General features: G+C 38.9%; 1 protein-coding gene, 2 long non-coding RNA genes and 1 pseudogene across 4 annotated transcripts in view; 2 read left to right on the forward strand and 2 right to left on the reverse strand.

The window, feature by feature from the left end:
• Positions 1 to 16334, forward strand: part of LOC309665606 — a 419674-nt gene that overhangs the window by 243002 nt on the left and 160338 nt on the right. The gene's annotated exons all lie outside the window — the stretch shown is intronic.
• The window catches only part of CALCR (calcitonin receptor), a 138191-nt gene that overhangs the window by 107142 nt on the left and 14715 nt on the right, over positions 1 to 16334 (forward strand). Inside the window, exons 7-8 of the mRNA XM_082471932.1 lie at positions 247 to 373; positions 10993 to 11146. Of these exons, the coding sequence (XP_082328058.1) occupies positions 247 to 373; positions 10993 to 11146 (281 nt within the window). The remainder of the gene's footprint in view (positions 1 to 246; positions 374 to 10992; positions 11147 to 16334) is intronic.
• Positions 11247 to 14368, reverse strand: LOC309665536 (ragulator complex protein LAMTOR3 pseudogene; annotated as a pseudogene). The gene has a single exon. The product of its transcript is annotated as a ragulator complex protein LAMTOR3 pseudogene (transcript).
• Positions 15704 to 16334, reverse strand: part of LOC309665548 — a 69691-nt gene continuing 69060 nt past the window's right edge. The window contains exon 4 of the long non-coding RNA XR_014266489.1: positions 15704 to 15929. This is a non-coding gene — a long non-coding RNA (uncharacterized lncRNA). The remainder of the gene's footprint in view (positions 15930 to 16334) is intronic.

The following is a 16334-nucleotide window of genomic DNA, read 5'->3' on the forward strand; positions in this document are numbered from 1 at the left end:
CTCTTTTAGTTACTGTAGGAAGTCACCCTGAGGACGGAAAACTCTGAGCTACCGGAAAACTGTCTGTAAAAATCAGGCAGAAAGGTAGTAATGAGTCTTAAAGATGAAACCAGCTTCACTTACTTCTATATGTTCTTTCCTCTGTTGCTAAAGAAAATATTAAAAAATATTTACAAAGTGGGTTTTTTTCCAGGTACGTCAACATTTTGGCACTGGTTAATGCTTTCTGTTACTTTTTCCTTCCAGGAGCCTTAAGTGCCAAAGGGTGACTCTGCACAAGAACATGTTTCTGACTTACGTTCTGAATTCTATCATTATCATCATCCACCTGGTTGAAGTTGTGCCCAACGGAGAGCTCGTGAAAAGGGATCCGGTAAGCACTACATGATTTGTTTTTAATTTTATTTTTAAGGATATAGTAAGTATAAGTAGTGAACATGGTGTCATTGTCTTACTTAAGCAGCTATTTACATATATAATAATATTTACTTTTACAGTTGAGTTTTGCATTTAACAAGGCACATCATTTCTGTGTAATTATTGGAAGTAACGGTTATATGCTATAGTAAAGGGCTGGGAATAATAAAGTTGTAGCCCAATAAGAATCATACGGTAAGTAATGAGTTTTCATGACTAATCAATAATTTATTAACATCTATGGGAAGTTCACTGAGCACATATACTAGGGGTACTAAAGCAGTGCTTTGCAGTGGCCCCAGTGTGTCACTAATGGGTTACAGGTGTGCATAGGTATTAATCCCTCAGCATTCTGGTGCCGAGCTGGGCTTGGGCCAGTCACTTCAGCTGCAAGTAGCTATGCATTTACTCTAGTGATTCATATAAATTTTATCATGTTCTATGTTTGCATGACTTAGAAAAAAGATTGAAATGTCCCTAGTTCACGCACTGTCATCTCCCAGTCTCTGCTAATGGCCCCCGTTAACTGAGCTCAACCAGAAACCAGAGGGCGAGGAAGCCCGGTAGGAGATGTGCAGAGCAATTTCTCCAGGCCCAGGAGCTGGGTAGAGAGTGCATTTGAAAGCACAAACAGAAGTTATCCAGCACACAATGAATGGCCAAGGGATATTTTCATTTCTGTTTCTCTGCTTAACTGTGTTATGCAAGCATCTGTAGATAGCCTCATCTTTCAAAACTGGCATTTGACAGCTCTGCCAACCCAATGACAAAAATGCGTGAAATCTGCCCAGAGCGTGCATCCTGCGTGACAGTGGCATGGCATGGGAAAGCAGCTTAATTTGGCTTCTAATGGATCCACAGTGCTAATAATTTTTGCAGCGTGAATACATCCAGAAAGGCATTGTGATCCATCTTTTAAAACCATGGCATCTGTTATTGAGACAGAGTCCTGTCTTAGGTGCAGAATGGGTTTACCTTGATGAGTTTTCTTCTTTCATGTCAACCGATTTTAATAAAAGTAATCTCATTTCACTTAATCCTCACAAGACCCCAGCGAAGGGTGGATATTCTCCCCATTATATTTTTTAACATCTTTATTGGAGTATAATTGCTTTACAATGATGTGTTCGTTTCTGCTTTATAACAAAGTGAATCAGCTATACATATACATATATCCCCATATCCTCTCCCTCTTGCGTCTCCCTCCCACCCTCCCTATCCCACCCCTCTAGGTGGTCACAAAGCACCGAGCTGATCTCCCTGTGCTATGTGGTTGCTTCCCACTAGCTATCTATTTTACATTTGGTAGTGTATATATGTCCATGCCACTCTCTCACTTCGTCCCAGCTTACCCTTCCCCCTCCCCATGTCCCAAGTCCATTCTCTGCATCTGCATCTTTATTCCTGTCCTGCCATCTCCCCATTATTAACTGAGTAAACGGAGGCTCAGTGAAGGCACGTGTCCTACACACCGTGGATAGTTAGACGTAGATAGTTGTCCTACACACCATGGATAGTTAGATAGATAGATTCAAACCCAGACCCGTCCCACGCAGAAGCCCATCCTCTCTCCTCTGTAGCACATGGTGCTCTTGATTATCTTGATTTCTTTCCTTAGGAAGATTGTTCTTAAAGATATTGGCTCAGCCATTTCAAAGTAATGGTTCTCCATAATTAGACAAGCACACTCCATTTCATTAGGGAAGCTGACTCCCACTTAAATTAAAACAGGTGTAGAAGCCATTAACCAAGAATATCTCAGCAAAGAAAACTCAAATTTGGGGCATCCTATTTCCCATTAAATATGAAAACCCTGAGAAAGTTACTAGCTGTACAAAGTAGGCCAGGAAATGGCACTTTAGTTATTGAATAATCAGCCCACCAACCTGGGAGCAGAGGTCTTGTAATTCTTGAATAGACTCTCTCCCACCTCTCTTGTGCGGGGTCTCACACCCACATGTCATGCCTCCAGCCCACCCTCTGGATGTTAGGGTAATGAGGGCTTTTCATCCATTACGAGATCATACTAAACCTGTTCTCCTCCTGAAATAGTAAACATTCAGGACTTTTCTGAGTTCACTATTAAACTGTAGAAGCCATTTAACCTTATCCATCAAATGAGAGTAATAAAAACTGCCCTTACTTCCAAGGGGTTGTCCCAGAGTCCCAAAGAAGCATAAAGCTTTTAAAAATTCCCAAGAGCGTGATATTGCAAACGATCGCTCACAAGGTTACTGCTAACCCTTGCCCTGTGGCTAGCTCCCTAGGTCTCTGCACATGACTTTCCCAACCAATCTGTTATTCTATTCATTTTCTTAGACTCATAAGTTATCATTGGCGGATGTTTTCACTTTCATAGCATACTTTAGGGACAGACATTCCTAGGTATTCTGGCAGTCACAGAACACAGGCTGCCTCCTAGCCACCAAGCAGCCAGCTCGGCTCTGCCTTCCAGCTCCCCTATTGCCTAGAAACCTTTAATAAAGCCTATAAGCAGGTATCTAGGGACCTGGCTTAGCCACAAAGCAGCTGATTCCCTGGGAGAACGTGAGCACAGGGGAGTCAGAGAAATTAATAGGAAGCTTTCTTCTGGATATGGAGGAGGGAGGGTGGCTCTCTCACATTAGGCATTCTCAAAGTGACGTAAGTTTGAAAAACTGAAAAGAAGTTTATCTTTATGGCATGACTAACACCAGGTTCTCCTTATCAATATATTTTTAACCTAACAGACTTGGGGTTTTTTTTTTTAGCTATGCAAGAGCAAACTTCCTAGGAAAAAACTATAAAACTCTTGAAAGGTAGAACTTCATCCAATCAATCAAGTGTTTATTGAGCACCTCAAACTCAAATTTTTAGTCTTCAGGCTGAACTAAATTCATATCATTTGGGGCAAATATCTATTTATGACATTCTCTTCACAATCCCTAGGAATATGCCCAGCCTCCCATGGAAACAGCTGCCTACATCTTGCAACTATATATGTGAGACTCAGTCATTTATCTACCTATTTCAAAGTGTGTGTATGTCTCTTTTTTAGTGGAAAAAAAAGCAGCAAAAGTCTGATTTTGCTCTGTGTGCCTGAATGAGAAGTCTCCTTTCCTCTGAGATTCAAATGAGAATAAGCCAGCAATCACAGCCCACTTACAGTGGGAAACGGGGCATGTCATAGTGTGTGAGCACACTTCGCCCTCTTCCACATTTCCAAATGTCTGTTTTCTTCCATAGGACAAAATCTGGAAACATGTGCCTTTCACCAAATACATATAAATAGCATAGGCTAAAAACCAAAGACCACAACGACAAAAATTAATTGACGTTTGTAAATTGTGAAGCATACAACTGGCCCAAAGGAAAAAAACTAGGACATTTGTTGTTAGTACTTTCTCTATTTGAACACAGTCTTTGTTTTCCAGTGAGATTTTGGTACATGTCTTATCTAATCCCCCACATACAACACAAGACTGCTCTCTCTAGGCAGGCAAAATTAGTTCAAGAAAGGGTAGGAAAGAACTCTCAAGTAGATATATCTTGTATGTTTTTCATCATTGAAACTGCTTATTTACTATTTCCAAGTGAGACATAGGTCTTAAACTTTGTATTGTACCTTATCTTGAAAATGCATATTCTGTCATAAATGCTATCATAGAAGTCTAATTTCTTGAGGATCTTTTCCTATCCAAAAGACTATTAAAGTAAATTGCAGTTGGAACTACAAATGCAGGCATTAAGAATAAAGGAATTTTTCCTGTTGTAATATATTTGAATACACAGGGGATAAACAAGAACTAGGAAAGGTTTAACCAGGTTTAACTAGAAAAGCCCCATCTTTCCCAGCAATAAAATTCCCCACCTTTAAAAAGACAGAGAAAATAACATCCAAATATTGAGAGTCATGTCATCAATGTATTCCTAAGTCTTGTGCAAAATCAGATATTTTAAATTACTCTAAATAAATTATATGAAATACTGCATTTTTCTTGAAAAACTGACATTTCAGAAAACACTAGATTAAGGTCCTCCCTAGCCAAGAAAAGTGGAGATAATAAAGAAAAACCCAAGAAAGAAGAGACAGACAAAAAAAATTAGCAGAATAAATTTTTGAAAAAGGGAAGTTATTACACATTTTCAGTCTACAAATATTTATTGAAATTGCAATTAACATGAAAAACATAACCAAAGTCATAAACTAAAGAAAAGCACACCCATCAGCACTTCATCTATCTGTGATTCAAGCATATGTCTCTTTTCTATAAAAAAGAATACATAATTTTCTATATAAAAAAGAATATATAATTTTTAAAGACTCTTTCTTTCTTAAGCAAACTAAAGACAGAATTGTGGGTTGTTTTTTTTTCATTTTGACCCAATTCTCAGGTCACTGAATCAGTAGTTAAGAGGCAAAAATATTTTCCTTCCCAGTGCCCAAGGGGATATATTAAAAAGAAAGTTATTTCTTGTAAAAGGAGGCTGCATTATCCCAGTGCTTTCACACTACTTCTGTAAGGGTTTATTTTGTTGGGGGCAAAAGAAAACTGTTCTCACTCCTCAGCAGGGAATCCCAGTGGGTTTATGGTCCCTTTCCCATCGAAGTAGTCAGTCTCTTCCCTTGGAAGTTTTTTGGTTGGGCAGATTCTCTCCTGTAAAACCAAGGGTGAGAATCTTATTCCTTCACACAACTTTTTTTTTTTTTTAAAAGTTAAACTCAAAATAACTCATCGAATAAATAAGGGCTGAATAAATCCTCAGTTTATTGAGTGATGTGAAAATTGCCCATTGTCATTTGTGTCATTTGAACATTTCATTTCCATAATATCTAAAATTTCATTTTCTTGTTCTGTCTGCTTCTTCGATGATCTTCATGTAGAGAGTTAGGAGGCAGAATTAAAAGCATTGTTCTTGCTGCATCTAAAGGAAGCTGGCAGCATACTAGTCATTTTCTAGACAGAAATGTCTCTCTGAACTTTTTATCTGAGTCTGAAAGGGACAATACAGGGAGATTAGTTTTTACTGGGAACCTGAGCATTTTATACCTCAAAAGCCAAAACAATTGGGTCACATTTTCTACAGCCTCTTATATAAGTAAAGTCAAATGAGTCCCAAGTTCTGAAAAACAAAGTGAATTTCTTCTAAGTCTCCTTTATTCAGGACAGTTGAGCCAATAGGCTAGGTCAGAACGTCACCTCCTGGTCACAGGAAGATCAGCTTGGAATGGATGCTCAGAAGTGAGAAACTAGAAACTGATGAAACCACTGGTGGAAACTGGACTCCTCCCACCTAGCCCAGAGGAGGCTGGTAGGAAGGAGAGCATGTAAATGTGAGGGAGGTGACAGCGATAGCAGAGTTTTTGAGATGAGAGATCAAATGGCAGATAAAACTGTATTGGAATTATCCATTTTGGTAGCCTATGAAAGACATTAGATTGAGAATGAAAAAGTATGATGGATTTGAGGGACAGTGCAGAGAGAATAATGCCAAGACACGGTAATGAATTGAGGTATCTTACCCTGGTCATTTATGCTATTTCACTTTACTTACATTTCAAAGCCAATAAATGGTCTTTTAACCAAGATCATATGGTACAGAAAAGTATAGAGGATTTCTTTATTCCTTTTAAAATTTATTATTTATAATCAACCACATTTCCATATGGATTTGAAGAATTTATTCCTAAAATGGCTATAAACATCAACCCAATCTCCAGTTTCTCTCACCTGATCAATCTGGGTTATACCTCTGCACGAGAAATTAGTCACCTACAAATGGTATCTTGTGGTATGGTTTATGTAGTGAGTCTTCATCTCAACATTTGCAGCTTGTTTCCCTTGCTTTGAGAAGGCTGTTATGAATGTCATGCAGCACTTCTTATAGATTTGTTTTCATTCTCAAAAAACTTTCAGTTGAGTTACTAGAAGTTTTGTACACTCCCTTGGGGTATGTTGGTTAATTGCTAGAAAGCTGTGGAGCAATAATCAATTTGATATTAGCTGTGTTCAGATGGATTGCTCCAAATACTACAGCATTGTTCTCGCTGAACGACAGGATCTCAGATCCCAGCTCTTTTACTTACAGATTAATCTTGAGCAAGTTACCTAACCTCACTGTGCTTCACTTTCTTGATAGAGATATCAATAATAATAGTACCTTTCTCAAAGAGTTGCTTGTGAGGATTAAATGAACCAATACATCTAAGATCCATAAATCCATTTAAGAGTCAGAACTCTCAAATGTCAGCTATTATTATTTATACTGGAGTTGTTACCATTGTCATGGACGTAAGCACTCATTTTCTAACTGTGGTACTCAGTTTCATTTCTGTGTTAACACACCATGGGAGGTGTGGAAACTCAGAGCATGTGTAAAATACTGCTTAAATCTAAAAGGACTAAGTGTGAAAGCAGAATGCACATACTCAGAGGTTTTTAAATCACAAATAACCAAAAAGGGCTGTGGCCTGAGCCTGAGCATATAAAACTCATTCAGTCATGGCTTGAAAATCCCCAGTGAAGAGTGATAATATCCTCATTACAGCATGTAGGCAAAGACCCGTGAGTATAGCAAGCTGTTAATTTGTATTCCCCTGCCACATTTCTAACAGGCTTTTTTTTTTTTTTCCCCATCATGTTTTCTGTTTTCTCTGGCTTTGTTTCCTGAACACTTCCGGAGTATTTCCTTTGCCAATTTCTGGGTCATTTTCCAGTGTATTTATCTCAAATGGGACTTTTTTCTCCAGTGTTTTTTTTTTTTTTTTTCTAAACACACCCAATTGTGACTACAGTTGCACAGATTCAAGCTTATTTTCTCTGAGGCTTTATCAGAAATCAGCCCAGGATTGCATGACAGACTCACATTTAATTGAAAACGTTATATCTTTAAATTTCTCTAGAGAAGGACTGCAGTAGTTTCCTACAAAGTTAATGCTGACTTTCTGACTGGGGGATTTTTCTCCTTCATTCAGCTAGCTTTAAAGACTGTACAAGTTGACAGTTTTCAAGTTGAAATGAGAGCCTTTTGCCCTTTGGTTTATCAACTGCACTGGCATCTTGACAAAAAGTTCTGTAATTCCTCCTCATGAAGTTTTAGTATACATGTGAATCAAAGTCAGGACGTTTCTCATTGCATTGTGAGTCTACTGGAACAAGAAGCTTGTGCTCTTTGATGGTTAGAGTTAGTACTGGAAGGCCAGCAAGTAACCAAAACAGGAGTCAGGTACTGAGTAAACTCCCTGTGTACCCTAAATCCATTCAAAGTGTGCCCCATCGTCCAATAGCGTCAGCAGCCCTCGGTACTTAACTTAGAAATGCAGAATCTACCACCCCATGCTAGATCTTCTGAATCAGAATCTCTACTAATGGGGCCCAAAATCTGTGTTTTAACAAGCTCTCCCAGTGATTCTGATGCATGCTAAAATTTGAAAAAGCACTACTATAAACTTTTTCATTATTTATATTTGAACTGGATATTTTTGGAGGGATTCATTATTACGTCACTGCCTTCAAGAACTCCTTTCAATAAGCCATGCCCAAACCCTTTAGAGTTTAATTTCAAGGAGTAGATGAAAGGGCATTTCAAGCTTGTAAGATGTATGAACTAATGGAGAAGAAAAAGGTAAGCCGTATGTCCTTTCTAGTTCTCTGTGTATCAAAATCACTCTCACACTTGAAGAGAAGAGAGCTGGGAAAATTACTGACCTAATAAAATATCAGTCTCATTTGATCCATTCACTTTTATAGACAAACAAAAGTAGTTTCTCTCCACAGTATTTCCCACTCCAGTTCTAAGCAGTTCAGGGAAGATAATGGAGTTGCAACCTCCATTCCCCAAAAGTATATGCCCACACGAGGCGGAATGATATACACACACCACTGAAACAGAGGCAGAACAACCTATAGACACAGTGCTGGAGATCACCAGAACCTACACCAAAGTTTATTTCTGCTTTAAAACAAGATTTAGCAGAAATAAACTTGGCACCTTTGATTCGATACAAAGTATTATGGAGTTAGTACTCTTTAGACCATTTCAAACTAATTTTTCAATATTTTTAGTTAGTTATTAATATATTTGTATAGCGGAGGATGTGGTTTTAACTGTTCACCATAAGTTTTCAAACATGCTTCTGGTAACCCCCAGTAACCCTCCTAGCATACTCTTCATTTTGCTACAATATTGTTCATGCAAATTCGAGAAATTTATAGTTAGCCACCTCTTTTACTATAAATTAGTCTGTATAGCAGCCCCCAAATAATGCAAAAATTGGAGGAAGGGCAGAATGCTTGACAACGCTTAATAATTTGTTCAACTTTGGCAGAATCTACTAATTCATTCCTTGTTAATTTTCTCACAAATTGAATGGATTATGTAATGTTAATAACACAAACCCCATTAGTTTGATTCATTTATTTGCTATGATCTAGGTGCCAGGCTTTGCTATGTACCCGAGAAAAGAATTTTTAATGGTATTAATGTTGATTACAGAAATCACCTTTTTTAGAAGTCATTGTGCATGGCTGCATTTATGTATTTCTGTATTCATCTCCCCTCCAGAAGATGACTTTCTCAATTGCAAGCACTGAACTTTGTCTTCGCAATTGTAGGGCCTAGTCCAGGATTGAACACACAAAAAATAAGCATAGTTTCTTCATGAAATTTAGCCACCATTTTGACAAATCAAAGGATCTTAAATAATAACATGTGTTTAACCAAACTCTAGCAGAATGTCCTTTAAGAAATAGTTGGTTGTTACTTTGAATTCTCCCTTGCCAAATTTTTTTAAAGCCAAACAAAAACAAAACATCTCACAATTTTTTCCTTAGTATGCTACTGTATCTAGCCATATAGAACATAACTACAGTGAATAATGAGGATTGGCTGCATATAAAATGTGAAGTCAAAGCTGCTTTGGATGACACAGAGCCCCAGCTTTTCCCTGGGCCATCATCTTTGCCCTCTTCTTATCCCTTCCTCTACAAATGGCAGCCACCAAAGCTTCTGCTCTGGACCTCCTGATCCAGAAGGAATAGGGTTTTCAAGTAAGAGTAGTCTTTAAAGTGAATCCAGAGTATCAGCTGAATTTCTTATTTTACTTCCTTGTTTGTCATGTGCACATAGCAAGTATTTGCTTAGCAAATGCAAACTAATAATAATATTAAATAATCCCAATTAGGAAGGTAATCAGATAAAAAAAAAAGTCAGTGCCTTTGTAAACCAATATAAATTACTTTTAGATTACCTGATGTTTTGAATTATCTGCACTACTGTTCCACTTTGGTCAGAATCAGAGGTTGATTCTATCTCTGAAAATACACTATCTGCCTTCTCATGGATGCAGCTGGCTGCTTCTTACGTTCAGTGAGTTCTGAAAGGACTCAGTGCATCAGATTCCCAGTAAATGAATTACTGTTGCTCTGCATTGAATAGAAATGAGTGGTCCTGAAAAGGTTACTGCAATACTGAAAGTCACTTTTTGGCTAATCTGCTTTGTAAAAAAGAAGGCCTGAAATCCAGTCAGATTCAAAATGTAAAGCAGAGCATTTGAGAAAATAATAATGCAAATAATCATCCCTAATATGTAAAGTCTTGCATGCTAAATTGTTGCTATTTTTGTTGTTGTTAGAGGGAGTCAAGCACAGCTAAATACCTTAGGGTAGTGTTCCTCAACCAGGAACATTTTCCTCTCCAGGGGACCTCTGGTAACGTCTGGAAACATTTTTGATTGTTATAACTGGGTAGGGGATAGAGGTCAGGAATATTACTAAACACCCATCAACACACAGGACAGCCCCACAACAAAAAGTATCCAGTCCAAAACATCGATAGTGCCAAGATGACAAGCCCTACTCTAGAGGTGACTAGGAAACTATTTAGGGTGTTCTGTTATGTAGTTTAAGCAATAATTATTTCTGTACAGACAACAATATGTAGTTAATCTTGATTGCTCCAGAAATGTGGATCCCACATCAGTACTGAGTACCAAGTGAGGTTGCCATCCTTTTCTCTTGTGTCCCAAACACATGGACCCCCATATAGAAACTAAGGCTCCCTTATGAAAGCAGAATCACATCAGTTGGGCTCAGCATAGCTGCTGGCTCATATTTGAGAAATTTACCAACTGGTTCTCTCCTCTTTTACTGCTAAGTAAACATCACTAACAGATCAGTGAACTTCAGGACAGCATTAACAATTTCTGTGTTATTCTCCTCATTGGCCATAGAAAAGGGGCCCTAAAAGTTATGTGATGAATCCTTGGATGCTATCAAAAATTATGGGTCTCAGACACACTACAGGAAAAATAAACCTGTCTAGTCTATATAAGTAACCAGGATGTAATGAGAAAAGAACATTTGGGAGACTAGGCTTCCATTGCCCTAGTTGGCTGTTTCTTTACATGTAATACTAATAACCTATGAACTATTACTCTGATTTCCGAATCCAGAGGGTGACACGTTGATAGATGCTTGGGGAAACTGCCTTTCAGGCTGAATGCAGATACTTTAGCTCATTCTCACGTTCACCCTCTGTTCTCGGCCAAATTGTTACAGATGTCTTCCACTGAGTATCTCCATTTCTTTCCAACAGCCGATCTGCAAGATTTTGCACTTTTTTCACCAGTACATGATGTCGTGCAACTATTTCTGGATGCTCTGTGAAGGGGTCTACCTTCACACACTCATCGTGGTGTCTGTGTTCGCTGAGGGACAACGCATGTGGTGGTATTATGTCCTGGGCTGGGGTATGTATTTTCTGCAGCTGAGTCTTGAGCCACCTTTACCTCTGTCTGTATATTCACAGTCTTCTTCTAGTCTTGGTCAGAGAACAGGCAGGGGCTGAGGTCCTTTGAGGAGAGATGGGACACAGGTGCTGGCAGGAGTTCAGTCTCCTGAGAACTTGGTAGAAGCTTTTTAGCAAGTTCACGTGGACTCTGGTACGCAGGAGGGTCAGTGCAGCGAAGGAGGGGTATGATTATGAGCACGTCTTCAGGAAACAAACCCAGCTAACAGATGCACTGAAAACATGCGCTGATGGAGAGATCTGATTAGACCCCCTTCAGTTTTATTTATCACCTGTTTGTAGAGCAAAGGAGAATTTCACATTTTGAATTCTGTACTCCCCTACCCTGGACCCACTTCCCATCCTCAAGAGTGTTCCTTCCTGTCAATCCATCGGCAGGACTCCTCTAGTGAAGGTTCAGGACGTGGAGTCCAGCTAAGCAATAGACATAACCACATGGGCCTCCAAGTAGAACCTACCTGACATCACAGTGCATGGCAATGGCTTTGAAAAGCTTATGGTGGGACTGTTTGAGGTGTGGCTACTTCTTCTTCTTCTTCTTCTTTTTTTTTTTCAAGGCTCATGGATGAGGTTTATTTTCCAATTGACAGTTTATGTTAGGTGAAACAGTCTCCAAACGAGACGAGAGACAGTCACTTATTCATGTGCTTGAAAGAGTGAATTAAGTTAATTGTAGTCTTTAAACGTTTAAAAACCAGTCTGGGGGGAAAAAACCTATGTAGTGCTCAAACTGTACTTTTAAAAATACTATTTTATTTATACTCAAGTATGAAAAAAAGGGCTATACTACCATGTTTACATACATACCAATATTGGAAACAATTCAATAATGAATCACATCTAAATTTTATAAAGAATACACAAACATTAAAAAACACTGATTGGTTATAGAAAGCAGAGTAGAAGAAAAAACGATTAGCTATCATTTTCATTTCCAGTAAACAGCAGCACCCTTTGAGAAGAATCAAATCAGTAATACTCACCTATACTGCAAAATAATATATACAAAGGAAAGTTAGTGATTGTACTGATTTTATTACTTTTACTAAGCCATTTTATCTTCCTCACACTCAATGCAAAGAAAATAATATGAAGAAAAATATGTTCTCACCATTCACAATAAAAAGAGTCTGCTTCATTTTGCAGGCCTGGCATATTGTACAGTAGAGAGCACTTCATGGCTCAAGTGGATCAAAGTATCATTTTGATTCTGAGCCACCGAATAGAATCTCATTCATATTTGGTGACTGGACTAACTTCATAGGAGCTGTGATAGATTGAACCATTTCTGTGGAATCCCCAGATCTCACAAATAAGAAAAGGCCCTATACAAGAAAAGATAACAATCAATCTGTCCATAAATTCTATCTATAGGCTCTTTCTCTAGTGTAAGGTGGAAAAAGGGGCCCTTTCTTGAGTACATGGATACAAGTGTTGCTGTGGTCTAAAGATTGCTGGATTGACACTGTGTCTGATATAATGAAGATAAGGTATACATAGAAACCACTGCCAGATTAAGAAACTTCCACAACTTGTCTCAGTTCTTCAAATAATGGAGCAAGTTCCTTTTCCAGGCTGACGATTAGTCCTGTATTAGCATTGCTGCTGGCTATGAAACTCACCACCAAAGGTAAACGATTGAATTGAACCACCTGGTAGGTGTTACAGTAACAGGTGATACTTTTATTTTTTGAAAATCCAAGTTTGCTCCCTTGGTCTGTTGCAAGGGCAAAAGTAGACAAGAAACCAGGTCTCAAAGCATGCTCTGGAGCATTATCATTGGCCCCTTTGATGAAAGGCACCCCATCTCTATCTGATACAACAATAGCATGGAGCCCCTCAACACGTGGTAGTTTTTTATACAGGAATCGTTGTAGGTCATCCACCATCATGAACCCCTTTCTCTGGCAGGATCAATCTCCACGCCTGGGTTTCTGGGCTGCCTGCTTCTCTGAGCTGTCACTTCAGAGGACAGCTTCTGAGACAGCTTCCTCTAAAAGCCGCTGTCACATGATTTGTGAGGTGTGGCTACTTCTGTACAAATTGACCAAGGTAGGGTGCTGAGGTCCTTGGGGACTCTCTAGAATTGTTCCCTTTCCCCGAGGGCTGCTAAAAGAACAGCTCCACTGGTGGAAGGGAAGCAGATAGATAGTAAAGCAGTGAGAGGGGAAAAGCTCTGGGACAAAAACACGTTCAGTGAAACTTCCATAGTGGAGGAGGGTCCCGAGGGCCATTCCACACTGTCTGTAGAGCCAAGGGCTGCCCTTACTCTCCACTGACAGGGTGACTATGGCTCTTGGAGCAGAAGCTGTGGATTGCCTTCAGCTACGCCTGACTTTTAATGCAGCATTTGGGGGAGCCCCTAAAAATATCCATAAGGGAGGCAAGATTTCATGAGGAGGGAGGGTAATCCGAAGGCTTTCTGAAAACATCACACTTTGTAGTTAAACCCCTGCCCAACAGATATTGTTACCAACTGTATAGAAATGCCTCAGGGAAGTCATGTAAGCAGCCCAAAGTCTTCTCCACGATTTACTCCAGGGATGGCCCTATGCAATATTCGTTTACTTATCAACCCTCCCTCACAGGAACACATGGATTTTAACCAAGTATCAATACATTACCCAAACCCAGTGGGATAATCCTTTAATGGTGGGTCAATAGGGCAGATATTTGGGTTGCCTCAAAGTTGAACTGATGATGCTACAGCTCTTTGGTTGTAACAGATAATGATATTCTAATTTAATCAGAAAGAGAAATTCTCACACTCTAGAGTATCTCATGGAAGTCAGGAGCCAGAATGCAGCGGGGCTACTAAAAGGGCTGTACCCTGGCAACAGCCCAGCATCCTGGATTTTTTAACCATCCAGTAAGGTTAGAAATCAAGCTTGTGACTATTCCTGCCCATCCCACATCAGGTGCTAGGTCCTCCTGTTTTTCCCTGTCCTCAAAACAGGCCAGCATACAAACTTGTTTTTCTGTTGTTTTTTCTTTTAGTCCCAGCCTTCCACAAGAAGCTCCTCTTTCCTTTCCCTGCCCTTCTCAGCTTCATACATACCCTCTCAGTGATTTCTAGTCTTCTGAAACTGGTCATGCCAGGAATCAACTAGCTACAACTTAATTCCCCCCAATAGCAATTCTGATTATCACATTAATAATGATTGGCACTGGTCAGATGCCTACAAACTGAAAACCTGAAAATAACATCCCCCCCCCTGCCCCCCCCACCACAGACACCATTTCTGTCTGATCTAGTTTACTTATTTGCTTTGAAGTAAAATGTATGGCATACTTCTTGTACCAATTTTGACTTTAAAAACATCTGTCTGCCACACTCAGAAAATTTCTCATGGAAGAAAAAGGCTGCACATTTATTCTTGCTTGTGACATTCAGCAGAGATGAGAGCACTCTGGAAGGCGCAGTTTATACTGCTGTTTCCATACTGATGCGTTGTGAATTCGTTATAAAACTTGTAGCATCATCGTAGTCGGCTCTTTGAAGACATCTGCTTAACACACATGTTCATGTGTGTTACAATTCAAAGGAAAAAAGAACAAGCTGTTGTATCAAAAAGAAGGTAATGAAAATAAGTAAAATATTTATGGGATACCTTAATCAGAGAATACTTAACACTTTATCAGAATGATTCAAGTAGAATCCTAAGGAACATCACATTCAGTAAGGTAAGCACAGAATCGTCCATTTAAAAGAATGAGAAGGATTTGCATTTCCATAGATAGATGTTTAGAAAGATAGTCAACAAGTATAGTTCTAAAATGTAATTTTTTTTTTTTTTTTAACATGCCTGGGCTAAATCTATCTTTCTCCACTCCTGCACACACTAAAATTCCACCAAACTCCTTACCATTCAAAAATCACAGTACCAAATCTCAATTCTGAGAACAAAATTGTAAGACAGCTGTGATGACTTCTTTTAAAGCAATAGCCTTCTCTTAGAACTTCAGGCAAGCATTATCTTTGGATGGGAGGAAAACAAGTAAAATTACAACCAAAATAAATTCTCAACAAAAATAGTTTCACAGAAACTTTAAAGAATTTAATAGAGCAGAGAAGAAGAAATTTCTACTGGATATTTTTATTGTCCTTTTGAAATTATTTTCACACCAAAACAGTACGATGGGTCCTAAAATTTAGGTCCAGTGCCATGAAATAAGGTGTAACCTATGTTTTGAAAAGAGTTTGAAAGTGGGACAGCAGAAAATTTGACCCAAGAAAGCTACATCCTAAGACCTAACTTTGTTTGCAGGTGATGTACATCTCATCCATTCATTTCAGCTGTAATATTACCCACTCCATCTCAAGGAATTATAAGAGACAGTATGAACATCACCCTCTGGGTGAAAAGTATCTGGTGGTGAACTTCTCCCCAACAGAAAATGAAAAAAGTCTTCTTTCAGTAGTTACTTCCTTACAAGTCTGCACTGGACAGCTTACTGGTCAATTTCTCTCAAATCGAAGCAACTTCAAACACTGAAGTTTAGTTCTCAGAAAAATCATTTATTTTACAACCCTCTTCAGATTGATTCTTCGCCTTGCTGTTTCTCCCGTTGTTATAAATCAAAGGAACTCCCCCACCCATGGACTTTTATAATGAACAAGTAGAATTTATCCAGTACTCCTGAAGAAGAATCCTGGGGAGAGAGGATTATTCTTTCTCTGACCATCTTTAGTGGGCGGGAAAGGTTGTTATGACGCTTGAAGCCTGGAAGAAGAGGAAAAGGAAAGAAAAAATAAACTGTGTAAAAAGTGACATCATGGCTAGAGGCAGGTGAAGAGCCCTAGGAATTAACAGATACGGGTCTATACTCTTCTCCGTATTAAGAATCACATTTTCCTTTCTACAAAATGACAAGGTGGAAGTGAAGTCTCCATATTGCCTCTCTTGCTGTCTAATTCTAAAATGTGTATTTCAAAGTAAAGTCAGAGAGTGAATTTTTGATTCTAAACCTGAGTGGGATGTTAGAACTGCTGTGAATAAAACACAATCATGTTTTGTGTAAATAGACTCAAAATTCTTTGAAGTCAAACATTTAATTGATGGCCCTATTTTGAATTATATGCTTCGTGGGTTAAGAAGCTGAGGTGGTTCTTTGGTGAAAACTGAATG

The sequence above is a fragment of the Balaenoptera physalus genome (genome assembly GCF_965194825.1).
Source record: "Balaenoptera physalus genome assembly, chromosome: 8".
Classification (NCBI taxonomy): Eukaryota; Metazoa; Chordata; class Mammalia; order Artiodactyla; family Balaenopteridae; genus Balaenoptera; species Balaenoptera physalus.